This window comes from Prosopis cineraria, unplaced genomic scaffold (assembly GCF_029017545.1).
Source record: "Prosopis cineraria cultivar Desert tree isolate PC_DT_omini unplaced genomic scaffold, ASM2901754v1 PC13, whole genome shotgun sequence".
In the NCBI taxonomy this organism is placed as follows: domain Eukaryota; kingdom Viridiplantae; phylum Streptophyta; class Magnoliopsida; order Fabales; family Fabaceae; genus Prosopis; species Prosopis cineraria.
Genome location: NW_026555344.1, coordinates 6,832,422 through 6,853,641, shown reverse-complemented (window position 1 = coordinate 6,853,641; position 21,220 = coordinate 6,832,422). Strand labels below are relative to the sequence as shown.

Here is a 21,220-nt window from a genome sequence, read left to right as displayed (position 1 = left end):
AATATTTTAAGAAGAGCTACTCTTAATTAAGGACGTGAAGCTTGTGAATCTGATGTAGTCAGATAATTATATAAAAATATTATTTCTTTATAATTTGTTTGAGTTTTAACTTTTGCCTAATAGTAAATGAATAGAGAGAAAATTAAGAGAAAAAACTTTTGAAAGAAAAATATGAGATGAAATATACTTTTCCCTATTTAGATGGCAAGAGAAAATAAGAAAGAAAAGGTGAGAAAATATGTAGAGGTCATATTTTCTCCATACGTTTTCCCCCAAAAGTAGAGAGATTTTTGGAAAAAAAAAAGTACTTTCCAGATTTTTCCCAAAAGAGAGAAAAAGAAGCATATAGCCCACATTTTTCAGCATAAGTATTATTGTGGTAGTAAAATTAGTCATTGTCTTCTACATTTTGTCTTGTTCATCCAATCATATAAAAGGAGACTTGGACAATCTAACAGTAACCAATTTACGCATAGCTTGTTTTGATAATCCAAAATTTTCCATGATAGATTGGTATAAAGCTACAACAAATAGGACTATATTTTATAAGCTATGATTAGGGTGATAATTTTATAAATTTTATATAATACATAAAAGAATTAATGTGTCTGATTTTTTTTTTGGTAAAATATGTCTAATTTAATTTTAGACCTACGCTTTATAACAAGTCCTAAGTTTGAATAAAAGAGGAGAGTTATATTAGTTATCGATGACCAGCATAAAATTCTGTAGAATCTAATGTAAATATAAACAATAGATTATTCCCATCTAGCGAGACAACGTTTATTGTTGTCGCTATTTAACGTTAATCAAATGTATAAACAAAAAAAAAACTGCACATTATTTTGTTGGAGCAAGTCAACTATGCCTGTATGCATGCATGGGTGCCGCTGTAGCCAAGTCAAGTCATGTGGCATTATTTTAGGCGGAAATTGTACATTAGGCTTAAATATCTCATAACAAACAGGCCTATAGTCCTTGAAGTCAGGGAAAAAAAGCCTATGGATTAGAAATTTGGAGATTAGAGTTGAAAGTAAACACACCCAACAACCTTCCTCCCAATTAAATTCCAAATGATGAAATTTCCATGGGTCAAGTAAACATCGTCCTCGCCACCGTGTGACAAAAACGCTCAGGAATTGTACCGAAAAGAAAAGCAATTCCTTCTATGCTATTTATAATTAAACACTTCCAATATACGTTTTATTGATTTTTTAAATTTTTATTAATTTTATTTAAAAACTTAATAAATCCTTAACTTTATTGTTATTTATAAAGAAGTGAGTGAGAAGTTTAAGAGAATAATTTTCAATAATATACATAATCAATATTTAATAAGAGCACTGGAGAAAACGAGTGATAAAATAATTAATATTATACTTTATAATTAGAATAAAGAAAAAAAAAATCATCTCTACTTATATATGAGAGGGAGCAGAGTAACGACTACAAATCCTCCTTATCTCAATTCTCAACGAAAAGCGGTGTCGAAATGAGGAATTTTGGGACGAGCGAGTTGAGAAAATTGAAACCCACGCGGTCAACCGCGAGGCACGACCAGGTCAATCACTTTAGTAATTTCGAAATGGTGAGATTTCCCCAAGTCAAGACAATTTGTTTTCTTGTGCACCAGGCTGTCGAGCAGAATCTACACGCCAGCCACATCGACAAGGAAAGATCAAGAACTGTATTATTATTTTATTTGGTCAGCAAAAAGGACAACATACGCAAGGAAATATTACAACTAACAACCTGTAAAAATCAGTAATAATCATTCAGGACAACAATATATTAAAGTTGAATTTCATGACCATGATCCTTTTTTACTGTTTAAAAAAATAATGTTTTGACTAAAGGATTATTGTCTTAGATGCACATTTAATCACTCTCTTTTAGATGTATTTTTGTCATAACAATGATTTGCAAATAGCAGAAGAGGACTCCGGTACTTAAATTCAATTTTAAGATTTTATGGGATTCTATTTGAAAAGAAGTTTAAGTATCATAGGATTTTACAGATAATAAATACAAAAGTTGATAGTTTCATCAATGAATTTAATACTCAAAATAATTGGTTAATTAAAATATCTAATATTTAAACTTCTTTTCAAATGGAATCCCAAGTTTTCACTATTAAATAAATAAACATTATTCAAAATAATATTAAATTAGAGTTATAGAGTATATGGAAGCATGAGATACCAATCGTTTGGAAAACATTGTAAAAAATAATAAAAAAATATCATTTCACAAAATTATGGGTCGTTTACCACGGCTAACGATGCATTCACCGCAGCGAACCATACTAAAGCTAATTTGATTTACATAATAATCAACATTCTATACATAAATGGTGGGGGTAATTTGCTTCCAAAATGCTACTAACATAATAATTTAGGGTTCATAACGTTACTAACATAATAGTTTAGGATCTATGGCGCTAATTCAGAATGACATGTCAGCATTAAATGGGACCCACGATGAACAGTACCACATGAACAGTATGAAATTAAAAAAATTTAATAGTTAGGGTTCGTTTTACTATGAATTTAAAAGTTTAAGATTTATTTTACATATTTTAAGAGCTCAGGGTTGAAGGCACTTTTCAGGTAATACTTCAGGGTTTATTTTGTTCATTAGCCCTTATAGTTCTAGCAAAAACAAAATACTCTAATCATTAAATTATAAGACATTTTTAAAAAAATTCAGCATCTCAAAATAAAAGAGACATTGAGAAGATTAAGATTTTATTAAATAGGTTTATTTCAATATTAGAATATTACCATTTTTCTCTATATATTTAATTTCTATTCATCTCTCTTTTTAATATATTAAATGAAAGGGTGCTTTTGAAAGTTTATATTTTTATTTTAAAAAAGTAATGTCATTAAATGTTTTTAATAGAAGTCTCTTATAATTTAAAACAGAGGAAGTATCATATTTTATATTTACTCCATTAAATATATAAGGTATCTTTAACTAAATTTTAACATCTAATAAAGTAGTTATTTATCTTCAAACTAATATTATCTTTTCATATTTATCCCTATATATAAGAGGGTGTTTTACTATAAAATAAATATAAAGCGATTATTCAATAGGGATACTTTTGAAAAAAAGACAATGATTACAACTTGAAATATTAAAAATGTCTTAAATTTTTTACATTCAACCCTTTAAAAAATGTCTTACATTTTGTAATGGAGGAAGTATATTTTACTTAAACACCATATTTTGATTTACTATTATTAATTAAAAGATGTCTTGGAAGACGAAACTGAGCTTAGTGTTCCTTCAACAAGATTTATATACACGTATGTTTCCCATATTTTATGATAATAATAAGTTGGAGAGGAAGACGGCTTTGCTCGTTAACTACAACAATTTAAGTGAAATAGAAATAAATGCAACTCAACATTACTTGTGTGAATTATGTGGTTGTGGGTGCGTGTTTTAAATATAAGTGGTCCTTTTGGAATAATATTGTGATCCAGTTAGCTTTGGTTATTGCATATGGTAGCCATGCATCATGCACGCAGATGGGTTGACTTGGTCCAAGTAAACGAAGAAAGCCTTTATGACCGAATGAACCGAGTGGAATATGAAAATTAGGGGTGTTCACGAGACAAGATATAATCGAAAGACTCCCGTCTCGTGTCTCGTTCTAAAAAAAAGATTAAAAATAAATTTTGATCCTGTATCCCATCACGTCCTAAAAGTCGTCTCGTCCCGTTAGGAGTCGGGACTGGACAAGGACAAGATTAAGACGTCCTGCCTTCCCGATAAATGGGATAATATTGAAGAAAAATCTAGATAATAACGTTTATTAAAATTTTAAATCATATAATTTATTAAGTTTAAAATAAAAACAACACAAGTACATAAATCACAATAATTTAAAGTTAATTATTGAATTATATTAATCACAACTACACATAATAATAGCAAATATAAGTCATCTTTATGTTATAAGAGTAACAACAACATGCAAGTCAAGTATAATATCAAATCATTATTCTTCTACTTTAGTGGAGATGTACTAAGCTAATTATTTTTTTGAAAATAAAGTAAGAAATATGTTATAAATAAAAGTTAATTAAACAAATAGATATAAGAATAAATTATATTAATATAATTAATATATTATAAAGAAAGATATTGCCATATTTACCTCATATCATTAAAATTATCAATATAAAAAAACTTTAATTTTTAATAACATTTGTAAGTATTGAAATTATAATTGATACAATTAATATGAGTATAAATTATATTAATATAATTAATATATTTAAAATAAAAAATAATATATATAATATTCGGGACGGGACGGGATGAGATATCTTGATGATAATCCTGTATTCTGGGAATCCTGTCCCATCCCGAACCTTTTTCTTATCTTGTCTCAATTATTTTTGAATCAAGATAAAATACATCTCAATTTGATCAAAATGATATCAGGTCAATGGTTCAAATTAAACACTCCCAATGAAAAAGTCCGCTTACCAGTTACCACAAGAACAGTGGGCATTAGACTTTAGAGACGACTTGGCGGTCCCACGAGTTGTTGGTGACTTCGCTTTTACGTTCTTTTTGGCCAAGTTGGTGACTTTGTGAAGAGGCATCTATCCGCGTCACTAAAGTACAATGTTTTTCTGGCAAAAAAAAAAAAAAGAGTACAATGTTTTCTTCTTTTTGGCCAAGTTGGCGACTTTGATTCAATTAATAATTTCATATTTGAGCCAGCTCATTCATTTCAAAATAATGCTAATTATTCGAAACTTCCACAATTTATTGTCTAAGTGTAATAGCACCGGAAAAACATGGGAAAATTAATATTTAAGTCTTTATAATATTTTAAATTTTAAATTAAATCTCTATAATTTATTGTGTTTAAATTGAGCTTTGTTCTGTCAGATGTGTTAATCTCTAAAGATTCAAATCCTTAAATTTAAGCACTTTTATATTTTTAATTAATAATTGAATATATAACTTTAGAATTAATTACATAATTTTTATAATTTAAAATTAATTTAACCACAAGATATAGTATTAAATTTTAGACTCTACAATTACATCCTTTCAAAAAATTGCATAAAATATTAAAATTAAAATTAAAAAAATAAATGAATATCACAGTAAGACAAAAAAATTTTTTTTTGCCAAAATTTAAAACAAAATATTTAAGTTGTCTTCTAAATAATTCATATATATATAATTTTCGTAAAAAATTTAAACATTGTAACAAATCATTTTTTTCAAAAGTACCAATTCAATTTTTTTTAAAATTAAAAAAATTAATTACTTTGAGAAAATCAATCCCTTCATTAACGCCTTTAATCTTCAAATATTGATTGATGTAACTCGTCAAATTATAAAATCTCAATTTAAAATTTTAAACAAAATAAGTTACAAGGATTTAATTTAAATTGATAAAAATCATATGATCAGCTGATTGATTTTTCCAAAATCAAAATAAAGAACTATTAACCTCTCTCTAGCTCTTTCAATTTGACACTATCAAAGAAAATGAATAACCCGTTGACAAAAACGAAAGAAAGGAAGGAATAATAACCCATATTTTGGCGCCCGGCCACGAAAAAAAAAAAAAAAAAACATGATCTGTGAAGAATGAAGATCCAACCTTGCGGTCATGGAGATTTGTATTTCCACCATTAATGTTAAAATGAAAAAGGCCAGCCTTCGCGTGTTTGAATTTTAATTGAAAAAAATTGATTAACGGATAAGATTTTTTTAAAATTAATTTTGCAAATCGAAAACCAAATACTCCCAAAGTACTTGGTTAGTTTCAACAAAATACATTTTCAAAAACTAAATAAAATTTTAAAAAAATGAGAGTATTTGAATGATTTTTTTTTTCAAAACTACAATTTTGAATCCCCGTAATTGATTCTAGAGGGTGTCAAACAGGTCTCTTGAATTTTCTCTAGCCTCTTATAATTTAGCGTGTTTGTGGTGCTCAGAAAAGTATCATGCATGTAACAAAAATATAAGACACAAGCACGGCAAATTGACTTGACGACTCAAACTTTCCGGGATCATTTAAGTCAGGGACGGATCCCGGCCCACCACCACACATCCCAGCCCCTTAAACACAATTTAAGTATATATACTCATACAAATTTGTTTTTATTAAAACAAAGCGGCACTTCATCTTACTTATTTATAGAAATATGCTTATAGGTATTATAGGTATATAATACAATATGCATATATTTCTTTTATTACTATAAGGCAGAGAGAGAATGCTTGTTTTGATTATATTTATTGATGATTATTGTGTCTATTTTTTCCTTTTGCTTATATTAAATGTTGAAAATATTATTAAACGCTATAATATTTTATTTTTAAAGTATGTATATTTAATAAGAATAAAATTAAAAATTTATTGAATATTTAGACAGAGTTAATAAGGTTTAAAGTTTTTTTTTATTCCAGTGAAAATGCTGGGAGTAACTTATAAATAGGATTAGAAGAAATATATTTTAACAAAAATAATATATATATATATATATATAATTTAGTTATTTAGATATATGGTATCTTGTATTATCTTTTCAGTTTTCTTAAAATATTATGTAATTATACTTCCAATAATTATCATATAATAATATATTTTAAATAATAAAATTATTTTTAAAAATTAAATATACATTTAAAAAAAATTGGCCCCTCATTTTTAATCCTGGTTCCGCCCCTGCAAGAAAATTCGAAATAATGAAATTTCCTCAGAGTCCACGTTGCCGTACCTACCCAGCCGACCGCATTAATTAATTAATGTATTTAGACTTTGTTCTTCATAAGCGGCATCAGCCAACTACCCACGTCTTTGCGTTGAAGATGGATGAATATTAAAAGTTGATGTGTTGAAATTTTAATAGAAAAGCAGAAAATTAATAAAAAATACATATTACTTCCATCCAAATTATAAAATATTTTTTGAAAAAATTTATTTTATACTTGGCTCGCAAGGAAAATAAAAAGAGAGAAAATGAGATAATTATAATTTTCTCTCATTATGTTTGATTGAGTGAGAAAAAATAAAAAGAAGAGAAAATTTATTAATTTTATGTGGACAATAATAATGTTATTATTTATAAAAATATTTATATAATAAAAATTTTGATATTTTAACATATTATATATATATAATAATTTTTATCTTATATTATTGACTGAACAAAAACATAATTAAAAATTATGTTAATATATAATAATCTGAACATTTGAAACTACAACCAAATATAAGGTATTTAACTAAAAATTAACTTGAAAATTTAGAGTTAGCATTTATTTAATTAATCTAAAAATTAAATATACTGCTTATTTAATAAAAGTTCATAATCAAAATGTAACTATATTATAAATATCATGATAAAAATAAAGGAAAGCAAAGGGTATCAACAAAAAAAATTGATGGATAAATTTAAAAGTGAAATTTTCTCTCCAAAATTTCCTCATATTTAGAGAGAAAAGTTAGAAGTAAAAATATGTAGGTCTCACATGTTATTTTTCTCTCACTTTTTTCCTCCCTTCACTTTTTTTTTTTTTTGTAGCCAAACAAGGGGAAATATTGTTTCCCCCACTTCTCCCTCTTATTTTTCTCTCCCCCTTACTTTTCTTTCCTACTAAGCATCGTATTAAGGCTTTTAAAATATAAAATATTTTAATAAAAATAAGGTTTCATTAATTATGCTTTTTCTATTTATCCTTCCATTTATATTCTCTTTTTTAATATTCTTTTACAAATGAAGTATTAAATAAAAAAACATTTTTAAAAGTTCATATTTTTTGTTTTAACAAAATAAGATTTTAAAGTGTATTTAATTAGCTTTATTCGTAGGATTAATGGTTATTTTTATCTCTTAATTTTACTTTAAAAATCAGTGGGTACCTTAAACTCAACTAAGGGTCTATTATATCCCTTAACATTAGAAATTATTTTTTTTGGTACCCCTAATATTAATGTCTTTATCATTAGCGAACTTCACATTGCATTTTTAAATATTTTTTATTATAACATATTGAGTTAAAGATTATTTTTATTTTTTAACTTTATCTCAAGGAATTAGTAAGCACCCTAAACTTAAATATTTTATGATAAAAACAATTAAAAAATGTAATGTAAGGCCCCCTAAATATGAAAAGATGGTGAGAAAATGATACGGTGATAAGGGCGTGAATTTGTAATATTTAAAGACAAAATTGACCTTCATTTGAGTATAGAGTGCCTTAACCTTTAGGGAAAAGTTGAGGGGATAAAAATGAGCATTAACTGTTATTAATATGTGTGATTTTGTCTAAAATATCTTATAAATATTATGAGAACTAATTTTAGCAATATCAAGAGAATATTTTTAATTTTTTTGGGATAAAATACTTCGGTAATATCTAAAAGGTTATACTTCCGTCGTGTCCCAGTTTATAAAATATTCATTTGGCAAAGTTACATATATCATTAAAGTTCATTAATTAATATATATACTTTACAATCTTATATTTTTAAAATATAAGTATAAATTTTTAAAAATACACTTCATTTAATATAACTTTATCTGTGAAATATTAAATAAAAAAGAAAATATAATGAGAAGCAAATATAATTAATAAACTATTATTTTTGTCAAAATATCACATTGTGAAACTAGAACAGATAAAGTATTGCAATTTGAAAAGGCGGGCCACAAGAAATTAGCAATTACTAATACTAATATTTTAAAAGTTAAAACTCCTTTTAACCGTCAACCAAGTAATCAATGACAAGTCAACTCCAACTACCATAGACTAAAACTACTTTCCAACTTCTTATATAAACACGCCTTCACCCAAAATACCTTACTACACAGCACTCATACCGCGCTGCTCCTGTTGGTTTGAATTTGAGATCTCAAGCTTCAGGCGAGTTCATTTCTATTGTTTTTTCCCCTTAATCTTCTATTTAACTGTTACTCTTTTATGTAAGATTAATAATATTATAATATAATAAATACGAGCTAGAGATAGGGTCTTCATATAATAATGCAACAGGTCAATCACATGGAGAAGACACTGCAATGGATTTTATGGTTCTCCTTAATCCAAATTTTCCTTAAACTAGGTGACTCAGTAATAGATGGAAGGAAATTACTCGTCACAAACGATGACACTCACCCTGGTAAGAGCCCAGAATTTATGTAAGATAATGTTTTATGCTTTCAGCTCGTTAAAGCGTTTGATTTGTTACCGCCTTTTGTCCAAACTAGTGTTTCAATACTGCTAAACAAGCTTTTCTTCACACTTCAATGTATATAAAACCAACCATATCCGCCACATGCTTTAAAATATCTAAATATTGTATCAACTTTTTACACGCACAGATTTCATAAGCATTGACTGTGGAGCAAGCAATGAATACACTGACACACAAACTGGAATCTGGTATCAAACAGATACGAGTTTTGTGGAAACTGGAACAAATCATATGGTTGAATCGGCATCCAGATCTGACTTGAATTATCTTTATTTTGGGAGACAACTGCAAACGTTGAGAAGTTTCTCCGAAGGAAAAAGGAATTGCTACACCCTAAAACCAAAACAGGGTGAACACAACAAATACCTCATCAGAGCTTTCTTCTCTTATGGAAATTATGATAGCAAAAATCAAACCCCAACTTTTGACTTATACCTTGGAGTCACTTTTTGGTCAACTGTTGATTTGGGAGATAATTATTATGACTATAAAGAGATTATCCATAGTCCCACAACCGACACCATACACGTTTGCCTTCTCAACACTGGCAAAGGAATACCTTTCATTTCTACACTGGAACTTCGACCTCTCAGCAATTCTATTTATCCAACTCTGTCCCCTTCTCATCAATCACTTTTGGACCATCAAGCAAGTCTTGATATAGGCTCCACCAGTTTGGTCACGCACAGCAGGTGCCTTTAATTTTTGTATTTTATAGTTCCTTGTTATTTATGCATGCTTTCCGTCTACATGTTGAAACATTAAGTGTAAGTTAACTTGGCTTGATATGAGATAAAAAATCTTATCTCAGATAGAGTTGAGTTGGAAAAGATTATAAATATAAGTGAAAAAGACTCATACAAATTCAATGTCTTAAGATTTTATGTTAAGATGTGGTATCATAAACTCTTAAAAGTATTGGGTCTAGCTGTGTTCCATCCGCTTTCAGGATGCTCACCAGGCCCAACAATAGATACATGGAAGCAATTCTCAAGTTCATTCTCAAGCATACAGGTACATGGATGACATATATGATCGTGTGTGGCGCAAGAGCATTGACGTTTTAAGAGCGGATTGGAAGCCGCTAAACACATCAGTAGATATTGATCCTGGAAACACGAATGATTCATATAAGTTACCAACAAAAGTGTTGCAGTCTGCAGCCCAATCATTGAATCGCTCCTCTCCTTTATACTTTGATTATGACTCTACCGGGTGGTCTGCTCTTGAAAAGTCTTTCAAGTATTATGTCTACTTTCACTTTGCTGAAATCAGGCAGCTTGGTCCTGGGAAGAAAAGAGCAGTTGATATTACTGTTAATGACGAAAACGTCCTCCCAGAGCCTATAACTCTTGAATACTTAAAGCCACAAACAGTTATTGCTGTTACAAATCAAAGTTATCTTCAATTCACCATAAGTGCATCGTTAGATTCTGATGCTCCTCCAATCCTCAATGCCCTTGAGATTTACAGATTAATATATCCACTAACTTCGCCGACAGACCAAAGAGATGGTATGCTTCTCTTTTCTTTCATTTTCTATATATTTTTGTTTTAGCTTTAACTTCTAAGACCCTATTTATTATTATTATTATTAATGATAGTGGATGCCGTTGAGGACATCATTAACACTTACAAAATCTCCAAAGTAAATCGACAAGGCGACCCATGTGTTCCTAAGGAATATACGTGGGAGGGAGTTGGTTGCAGTTATGGCACCGATGACTCCAACGCAAGGATCACCTCGCTGTAAGTACTTTCCTTTTTGTATTAACGTAAGAAGGTAGAGCTATACTCCTTCCCGTGATGCCTGTAAGTCAACTTATAAAACGAATTTATGATTTTTTTTATTGGTATAAAAAGGTGAATCATTAATTATTTTTTTAAAATTTTATCCTTTAACAATTTTTTGCGCTGAGAGTAGAAAGTTATATGAGAGAAAAAATAAAGATAATGCATCAAATAACTGTAAATTGGGAGATTTTCTTCTTTTTAAGATAGTATCAATGGTTTAACCATCTCCTGACTTCTTGATTTTGATAAGTTAGTTAGAGTGACATGTTCCCTACAATCCCTATTATAAGGCACATATAACTAGATCACTGAAACTAATGAGAGGTGATTTAAATTATAGATATTATCTGAAAATAAAATAAAGTCTCAATCTTATCCATATTTAAATGAATATTTTTGAAATTTGTATTATATTTTCTCTCATAGTTAGAGGTAATATTGGAAAAACATAATTAATGCCTCCTATTAACTATCAAGTGTCTTACATTAAAAGCCAAAGAATTTTTTTAAAATGTGCCTTACAATAACAATCAGAAGGAGCATACATGAGCATTTCTTAATACGTTATGTTAACTGTCAGATTAGTTCCACTCCTTATTACAGATTAGGTGTTTAATACTCTAATGTGATCAATTATTAGTTAAGATATACTTGCGAAAAAAATCATAATCTCCTACCTAAATTAGTATTTGTTGATCTTTATCACATGCAGAAACCTGAGTGTGAGCAAGTTAACAGGACACATAGCTACTTCATTCTCACAACTTACTGAGTTACAGTCCTTGTAAGTATATACATAGTGCTTTGATTGGGAAAAAAAATTTGTGTCTGAGTTATATGTGTAAAATATTGCTTTGTTTTAGGGATTTGTCAGGTAATGACTTATCAGGATCAATACCAGAGTTTCTAGCTAAATTGCCAAAGTTGACTCTACTGTAAGTTGAGTTATATATTGTTTAGGAATATCTGCTATGAACCACGTATCTTAATAACTTCAACATACACCAAGTGAAAATATTTCTCATTGTTTACTGCAGTAATTTGAACAGCAACAAGCTCACTGGTTCAGTTCCCAAGGCTCTTGAAGACAAGTCAGACTTGGAAATGAGGTTTTTAATTTTATTAATAAATCCTAATTGCTCAATTGTAATTGGCTTTTTTTTTCGGAGAATTGAATAAAAACTTTTTTTTTCTTTTTTGCTGCGCGGAACTAATATCAATCGACTATTTTAATGTGATTGAGCTGGACATGTTCATTGGTGGCGGAGCAAGTTTTATGCATTGACCCTTGTTTTCAGTCAATTGGTGGAAACTATTAATAATTATTATTAATAAAAATGCAATTACTAAATCATTGTTAATGCTAACTTATTATTTGACCTATCATGCAGTTTGGATGATAATCCTGGTCTTTGTTGGAGGGATCCATGCAAGAAGCATAAGTTCGTCATTCCACTTATTGCATCTATTTCGGCTTTGATTATTGTTGTAATCTTGGTTATTTTAGGAATATGGATCCTCAGAAGAATGAAAAAACTGAAAGGTTTGCAAAGATTCCCTGTGAACCTTTTGCTCCCCCCCCCCCTCAATGTTCGCAATTTTTTTGCACGCAAAAGGTCACATCTTAGTGATTTGAAATTAAAAATTATTTTCTTACCCTGCATGACCAATAATTCCCTTTGGAATGGTTAGGGAAAACAACTGAACGCTAAAGTCCGAATTTTTAACATTGCCAACATTTTTGTAATCTTTATTTTTCCAATTAATTATACACATATTAGCACACGCCACTTAGTACGATCATACCTTCTTGTTGTTGAATTATACACACTTAACGGGTGTTCTGATTTATTCATACTTGTAGGGGATCTTACTGAGCGAGATTCAATGAAACTAAGAAATCGAGCATTTTCTTACCCTGAGGTTCTTGTGGTCACTAATAACTTACAAAACTTGATTGGGGAAGGAGGATTTGGAAAAGTTTATTCAGGAACGCTTAAGAATGATATTCAAATTGCAGTGAAGTTACTTTCTCAATCATCAGTACAAGGTCATAGAGAATTTCGATCAGAGGTTAGGTTGAAATCCAATAATTAAATTAATTTGCTGGGAAAATATTAATCAAGGACCGTTGGAGGAAATTTATATCAGTCAAGGAATATTGTCAAAACTCGAATGGATACTTATCGACTCGGGTTAGTATTTTATCAATAAGTATCCCTTCAAGTTTTAACAATTTATTCTAACTTAACAACAGTTCATTTAAACTTTTTTTTTTCATTTGGATGTTGACAACAAATATTCATTAACTGATATAAATTTCCTTTAGTGGTCCTTCATTACTATTTTTCCTAATTTGCTTATTATCTGTGGATGATGCCATGTATGTTTTATGAGACATAGGTCTAAATTAGTCCAATCTCATATAGTAGACAAAGTTAAATCTGAATTGCAGGTGGAACTTTTGATGATTGTTCATCATAGACACTTAGTTTCTCTGATTGGATTTTGTGAAGAAAGAGGTGTGCGGGCATTAATTTATGAGTATATGGCTAATGGTGACCTCCGTCGACATTTATCTGGTAGAAATCTTTCTTAATCAAAGATCTAGATTAGACATGCTTTCAAAACATGTATGAAAATAAACGTCGGTTATCGTTGAGCCATTTTAATAATTCTAACCAAACACGTATTGCATTTAATTTTCTAGTGACAAGACGGTCTTAATTCGCTGAGAAACTTTTGGAGGCGTATGTAAAAGAAATCTCATTATTCTAGTTATGTAGGTAACGATGGAGGTGCCTTGAAGTGGAAGAATAGGCTTCAAATTGCATTGGACGCAGCCTGTGGTAAGAAAAACTATACGAGCATATCTTTTATATGATTGCATATATTTATTTGTATATAGAAAAAGATATCTTATTTTAAATAGACTATGATTGTCTAGATTATATAAAAATTAAGGGTGTGTTTAGATTTTGGTTGGATATAATTAATTATATTATATGATATATAATTGATTTATAAAGCTGATTAATAAGATTGATTTTAATTAGAATTGAAAAGTAAAATTGAAAAACAGAATTCAAAATAAAATAAAACTATAGTTTTGTGAAAATATATTCAAACACCCCTGTTATTATGTTAAAATTAATTATGAATCCAAAATCATATTTTTCAAAAAATATTCAAACACCTGTTTTATATTTAGATTAATAGTTTTTTTATTGCAAATGACTTCATTAAAATTTATTCAAAATTATATTTTCCTTTTACAAATCGATATTATTAATTTGGAGGCTAGGGTTCAAATTCATTCTTCTTCGAAAAGTCTTGCTTATATATATATATATATATATATATACTCCTTCGTTTAAAAAAAGTAAGACATTTTTTTAGTAGTTGGATATTAAAAAATATAAGGTATTTTTAATTTTTAAAAGTGGAATCATTATCTTTTTTTTTCAAAAGTACCCTTTTTAAATAAATCACTTTATATTTATTTTATGATGGAACATCCTATTAAATAGAGGTAAATATGAAAAGATAAGGTTAATTTAAAAATAATAACTACTTTATTGAAAGTAAAATTTAATTAAAAATACCTTATATTTTTTAATAAAAAGAGTGAATATATTCTATATAATAGCACTCTAGACAACAATAATACAAAATTTGTTTGGTTGGAGTTGCAGGATTGGAATATTTGCATAACGGTTGTAAGCCAGCATAGTGCATAGAGATCTAAAGACCACCAACATTTTGTTGGACGAAAATATGGAAGCTAAAATTGCTGATTTTGGAATGTCAAGAGCTTTTGCAAATGATATTGATAGTCATGTTCAACTCGTCCTGCTGGAACAGTTGGCTATCTTGATCCTGAGTAAGTTCTTTACTTTCTTTCAACCAGGAAACCCCTACCACCAAATAAACTTAAGGATGCTTTGAAGAAAATGAATGCAATATACCTTGAATTTTCTTTTTTACATGGAGAATTAGTTGGATGGGAAGACAGATCAAGCTCATTTTGTTTTGGTAATTAGATTGACTATACCTTGAACTAATTAAGGTTTTAACGGAGAGATACTTATTTTCTTGTGATCTAACTATACTAATAACCAATGTTTTTACAGATTTCAAAGTTCAGGAAACCTCACAAAAGGAAGTGATATTTATAGTTATGGAATAATTTTGCTAGAGCTGATCACTGGAAAACCAGCAGCAAAAAGGCAGCCAAATGATACCTTCAGTCTCCTACTTCAATGGGTTACCCCTAAAGTTAAAGACAAGGATATCCAATCCATTGTTGACCCAAGGTTTCAAGGACAATACAGTGTTGATTCAGTTTGGAAATTTCTAGACATAGCTATGTCATGCACTGCACCATCTGTAATTGAAAGGCCTGATATAAGTCAAGTAGTATATGAACTAAGGGAGTGTTTGGCAATGGAGATAAGCATGGAAACGACCATCAACGACAACCCTAATTCAAGCAGTTCCACTGATATGAGTGCTTGTAAATTTAATTCAGACTTTAGTACTCCGTCTGCAAGATAGATACTGGTTTCCTTTTTGAATTTTATCTCTTCAAATTAATGTGTGATCAATATCCCAACCACTATCACAAATTAAATAGGTTTGAATAAATTGTGTTCTTCATGGAATCTTTTCTTTGTGTACAAGAATGTTTAAATTATTTTTTAAAAATGTATTTTTGGAAAATGTATTTTTTTTCTTCATTTAGATAGTATTACTTAAAAAAATAGATTATTTAATCATCACTACATTTTCAAGGGGTATGTTATATTTTATTATTTCAATCTTATCATTTATTTATTTTTTAAATTAGCCATTAATTCAAACATGTCACTAGAAAAACTGAGAATTAAACAATAAACAAACTGTTAACTCAAATCAACATTTTCAAAGAGGAACAATTATTCAGACTTGAGACTTGAAACTAATATTCATTGTCAAAAGTTTAATCAAATCTCTACAACATATCATGAGTTCTCCTTTTAATGCAATTAATGAGTTGAACTATTATTTCTTTATAATCAAATTTTGAATTTTAACTTTTGCCCAATGCATGAATGAATTTTGATTTGGGTGCACGATTAAATAGAAAATTATTAATGGAAAGATATTTCTTGAGGTCCATTAGATTATCTACTCTTACTAGAACATGCCTAAATAAAAGCTCAAATTATGAAATAAGGTTTTATTAGAATTATGAGAAAATTTGGGTATGGTCAAACCCAATTTGACCAAAAAATTATTAAAAAAAACAAAATTTCTTTTAAAAAATATTTTTTAAATAAAAAATAGGAGTGTATGGGAGCATACGAGAGCAGCGCGTCACTAATAGAGGCTGGCATGGCTATGCGTGACTTACACGCGCCACTGTTGAGAGTGGGCTTCATGGATGTTTTTTAATTTTCATACGATTTTTGATCTTGTGACTTTATCGGGGCGTGGGACCTCCTATTGAGTCGTGGTTTATTTTAAAAAATTCTTAAATTCAAAATTTTTATTTTGATACGTTTGTCTATATTGAAGAAATTTTAGAATTTAATTTTTGAGTTTTTCACTGCCTTTTATAAGTTTTAACATTTTAAAAATTTATAAAAATTATTTTTTATTCTTTTTAAAAAAAATATGAAGCAGGAGGCTTTAACCAGCACTGAAAACTCAAAAATTATTTCATTAACACTAAATATTTAAATGAATCAAATTGCGGGCTTCTTATTGAAGATTCTAACTTTGAAGAGCTGAAGACAAAAAAGACAGGTTGCACCGCCACCGGCACAAGTCACACATGGAGAAATTTTGAGGAGATCAAAACCAAATGCACAATGTTAAATGAAAAATAAATCACTTCGTGTTCATGAACGAACAAAACAAACCATATAAGTATTTCTAGTTCATCATGCACGCAGTTTAACCACTACTATTCAACATTTGTTACTTGCGATCCAGCAAGGCCATTAACGCGGCAAAATGACTTTTCATTTCCTTTTACTACTTGTTCTGAGAACCACAACACATACACCCCGCCCCCAACCCAAAAAAAAAAAAAAAAATCAGAAAAGTCGCATGCAAAGAAAAATAATAAGCTCATGGAGACCCCTAACTTTTAACTTTACTTTTTCCTCGGAATAACGATTACTCAAGCTAAACTACTTAGTTATGCCTATAATTTAAGACTATGGTGGCTCTGTTCCTTTCTTTCTTGTACTTTTTTCCCCTTTTATTTCCCAATATAAGTTATTGCCACGTCTCTGTGTCTCATTTATTATGATGCACGGTTAACTTTCAAACAAGTACAAATTAGTACCCTTTTCAAATCCGGTGAAACAACAATCACTATCAAAATAAAAAAAATTACTGTTTAGAGATGTTCAATAACCCATCTTCAATTAGTAAAAAGTCATTCTTTAAACAAGTAGAGATGAAAAAGTCATTCTTTAAACAAGCAGAGATGAATATCGAATTGTCTCGTAAAGGGACATCGTTAAATAATTAAAGATGAATTTTTTAAGTTGTATTTGATTAGAAATGAGTTTATTTTGTCTTTAAATAAAAAATGTGATTTCTAATTTTATAAAAAATTTGATATTATAAAATGCTTTAAAAATTATATAAAATAATAAAGACAGAATATAATAGTCTCTAAATTAATATCTGAAAAATGAAAACTAAATTTACCAGACTCCATTGCCATGCCAGTGCCACATCACTTGTCACATATGAATCAATCAATGTCATGTAACCTAACATCTCACTAGTCACATGTGTATCTGCATGTGCAAACTCACCTGACACCTCTCTCATCCACGCGTGGATCATTCAATGCAACATCATGTGTCACAACACATATTCGTTATGAAATATGCCAAGACTAAGATTTGATCCCTTAGCCTATCACTTTTAAAGTTTAAATCCTCATTCTTTGCTAGTTGAATTGAAATATACCTGTAATTATTATACGTGAAATTAAATATATATTATTTAATTACATACAGATATATAAAATAATATATTATTAAAAATATATACATATATTGCATTTTATTTTCAATTATTAATATGATAAACTTATTTATATGACTATTTATATTATATTTTTAATAAAATATTATTTTTGTTAGGAAAATGAATTTAAAATGAAACAAATTTTAAATATAAAAATATTATTTTTAAATGACAATAAGTAAGTATATAATTTATTTAAAATATTTATTATTTAAGTTTATATTAAACATCTTTTATTTTTATCATTTCCATTTGATTCTCAAAAATTAATAAATAAATGATTAAATTGTTATCTTCTCTCAAAATGGTAATGTCTTTCCTTCTTTTCTTAGAAATAAATTTTATCTACATTTTTTAATTATTTAAAAAATATTTTAACAAAAAATAATTTTAACCATATAAATTTATTTAACTGTCATTTTAAAAAAATTAATTTTTAATAAATACTAATAACTTTACAATATGGAATATTTAAATTAAATATTTAATTTAAATATATTTATAGGACATTTTGTATTTAAAATCATTTTAAAAAAAATTAATTTTTGTCAAATTTATTTAATATGGAACCTACTTAAAATTTTAAGTCTTGTAAATATTATATATATATATATATATTAATGCTTTATTCTATTTATGATAAATTAAATATTATTTTATTTAAACAATTTCATGTTATGTTATATATCAATAAAATAATTATTTTTTATATACTCTCAAAATTATTTTTCTTTTTGCCTTCCTATACTAAAAATGTACAATAGTTAGCACTAAAAATAATATTTATAATAAAATAATAATTCTAGTCATATAAATACTATTTACAGTCATTTCAAACATATCTTTATTAATTCTTCTTAATATTCAATTTCATAAATATTTGGAGTTTTGATTTTATTTTCTTATTTTAATGTGTTGGTATAAAATATCGTTAGTAACTTTTTTCAAGATAATTTTGTCATGTGGTAAAAATTTATTAAACATTATAGAAGTACTGAAAGAAAATTTGAATAACATAAAAGAGACAAAAATTTAATCAATTATGGTTATAGAAAAAATTAGTGAATACTAAATAGGAGTTTAGAAAATGAGAATGGTTAAACTTAAAGAAGGAGGGAAAGAAGAAGAGAAAGATTTAAATAAAGGGAAAAACATTTTCAAACACTATAAATTCTAAAGATAAATGTTTTTGAACACAAACCTCAAATTTTTGTTTTTCAAATTGATTGGTAACTCACTAAACAATGATGAAATGTTTTACATATCATTTAACATTAATTTGCATTTTAATATATTTCAAACATGTATTAAAACAATTGATAATCCAAAAATTAAAAATATGATTCAAATTTTAAATCTAACTCTCTAGATATCTTTATGAAGCTCGCTTGCACTATAAGCGCCTTGTCTTTAAGCTCGCTTGTGGATTACTATTCTCCATTGTCGAGACGGCAAGTCACTAGTAGGAGTAACAAACCTACCCTAACTTTGGATGGGCTTTGGCTTTAAATAGAGCTCTTATGTTGTTTCTTCTTCCAGTCCCATGTCCCAGCCCATGGGTTTACCTTTAAATGGTTCTCCTATACTAGATAGGGCTAAATAATTTATAAAGTAGTCGAATTTATTCGAGGGCTCTCCCAGGTAGCCCCACACTACTTTGATTCTCTTTGGTATCTTCTTTAGTTGCTTACTTGGTTCTATTTCTAGACTTACATCCTAACTCGAGGGTCTACCTTTAAATGATTTTCCCATACTAGGTGGGGTTGAATACTTCACATAGTCAAATTTACCTAAGGGTTCTCCTAGGCGGTCCCATATTACTTTGGTTCTCTCTGATCTTTCCTTAAACTCTTCCATGCTTGTTTATACATTCTAGGGCCATTTGTTTTCAGGTCCAACCCTTTCATGTTGAACTATATGGCTGTTTACATGATTTCTTTACCCTCTATCGTGTCCTCTCACACCTCGAATGTTAGCAGCTATTCCCATCATGTTGACAATAGCAAATGGTGGAAATAGGTCCTCATCCACCACCATGGACTCTTCCTTTATTGGGAATTTCAATATGCCCTTGTTGATCCGATTGTGCACCATATTCTTCAAGGCCTAATAATTGTTGGTATTGTGGCTCCAAGAATGATGGTATTTGCAACATTCCTTATCCCTACGTTCTTTCCTGAATGGGATTTTATGACTTGCGGGCAACGAGATAGATCTCTCCTTTAACAGGTAATCAAAAATATCCTTACTCTCAAAGGTGTTGAATGTATATTGTATTGCATTGGGTCTCTTTAAAGCTTTAGTAGTAGCCTTCTTTATTAAGGCCAAACATATGTAATCTCTTACATTCTTTAATTCTGCTACAGCCATATCAAGCTCACCAAACTATGTACTTGTCACACCCCAATATAGAGGGTGACCGGCACGGGTGTGAACCATTCTCACATTCCCGTAAGCCTCTAAATGAACATTTATTTCATTTCATTTTTTCATTTTTTTTTATTTTTCAAGAAAGGCAAAATTCAATCAAATAATATGGGAATTAAAATAACCTTTTTTTGTTTTTAAAAAAGTGTTGACATATTTGTAAAAATTTCGGCAGAACCTCCCCTGTAACTAGATCTCTCGAAAATTCTACAACAAAAATTTTTACAACTAATAGTATAAGTCAGGAGCATAGCTCCTTCCAGCCAGCAACCAATATACAGGCAACAATAAGATTCATCAACAACCTATGTGGAGCAGCTACTCTTTCTTTCAAATTAAAAGACATACATACTATATATTTACATTAAAGAAACAATACCAATCAAAAAGGTCCACCCACTGTAGCTAGTTGCCCTTTAGAGGTCGATGGTGGGATCAGCGTCAGCTAACAAATCTGAGGCCAAAATAATTTTTCGGTGAATAGCATTCCCAAAAATTCTTAAAATTTTAATCAATAATCTCTAATAATAGTATCAAATAGTTAAAACAATTTCACCAAAATTTATAAACATGTAAGTCCTGACCATTTTTATAAAATAAAAGTAAATTAAAAACAAGTTATGTTATCATACTAAAAGAAGTCAATCTGCTCTCATATAACTCAAAACGATACCAATTACTAGTCAAAATCGGGTAAATTTTAAAAACACATAT

General features: G+C 28.7%; 1 protein-coding gene and 1 pseudogene across 1 annotated transcript; both read left to right on the top strand.

Moving 5' to 3' along the window:
* The first annotated feature begins 9,039 nt into the window (after positions 1-9,039).
* LOC129289835 (probable LRR receptor-like serine/threonine-protein kinase At4g29180) lies at positions 9,040-9,952 on the top strand. Its single transcript, XM_054926600.1, has 2 exons — positions 9,040-9,175; positions 9,378-9,952. The coding sequence occupies exons 1-2, from the start codon at positions 9,040-9,042 to the stop codon at positions 9,950-9,952; spliced, it is 711 nt and encodes a 236-aa protein (XP_054782575.1).
* Positions 9,953-10,268: 316 nt separating this feature from the next.
* On the top strand, positions 10,269-15,601 carry LOC129289834 (probable LRR receptor-like serine/threonine-protein kinase PAM74; annotated as a pseudogene).
* The last annotated feature ends 5,619 nt before the right edge of the window (positions 15,602-21,220 follow it).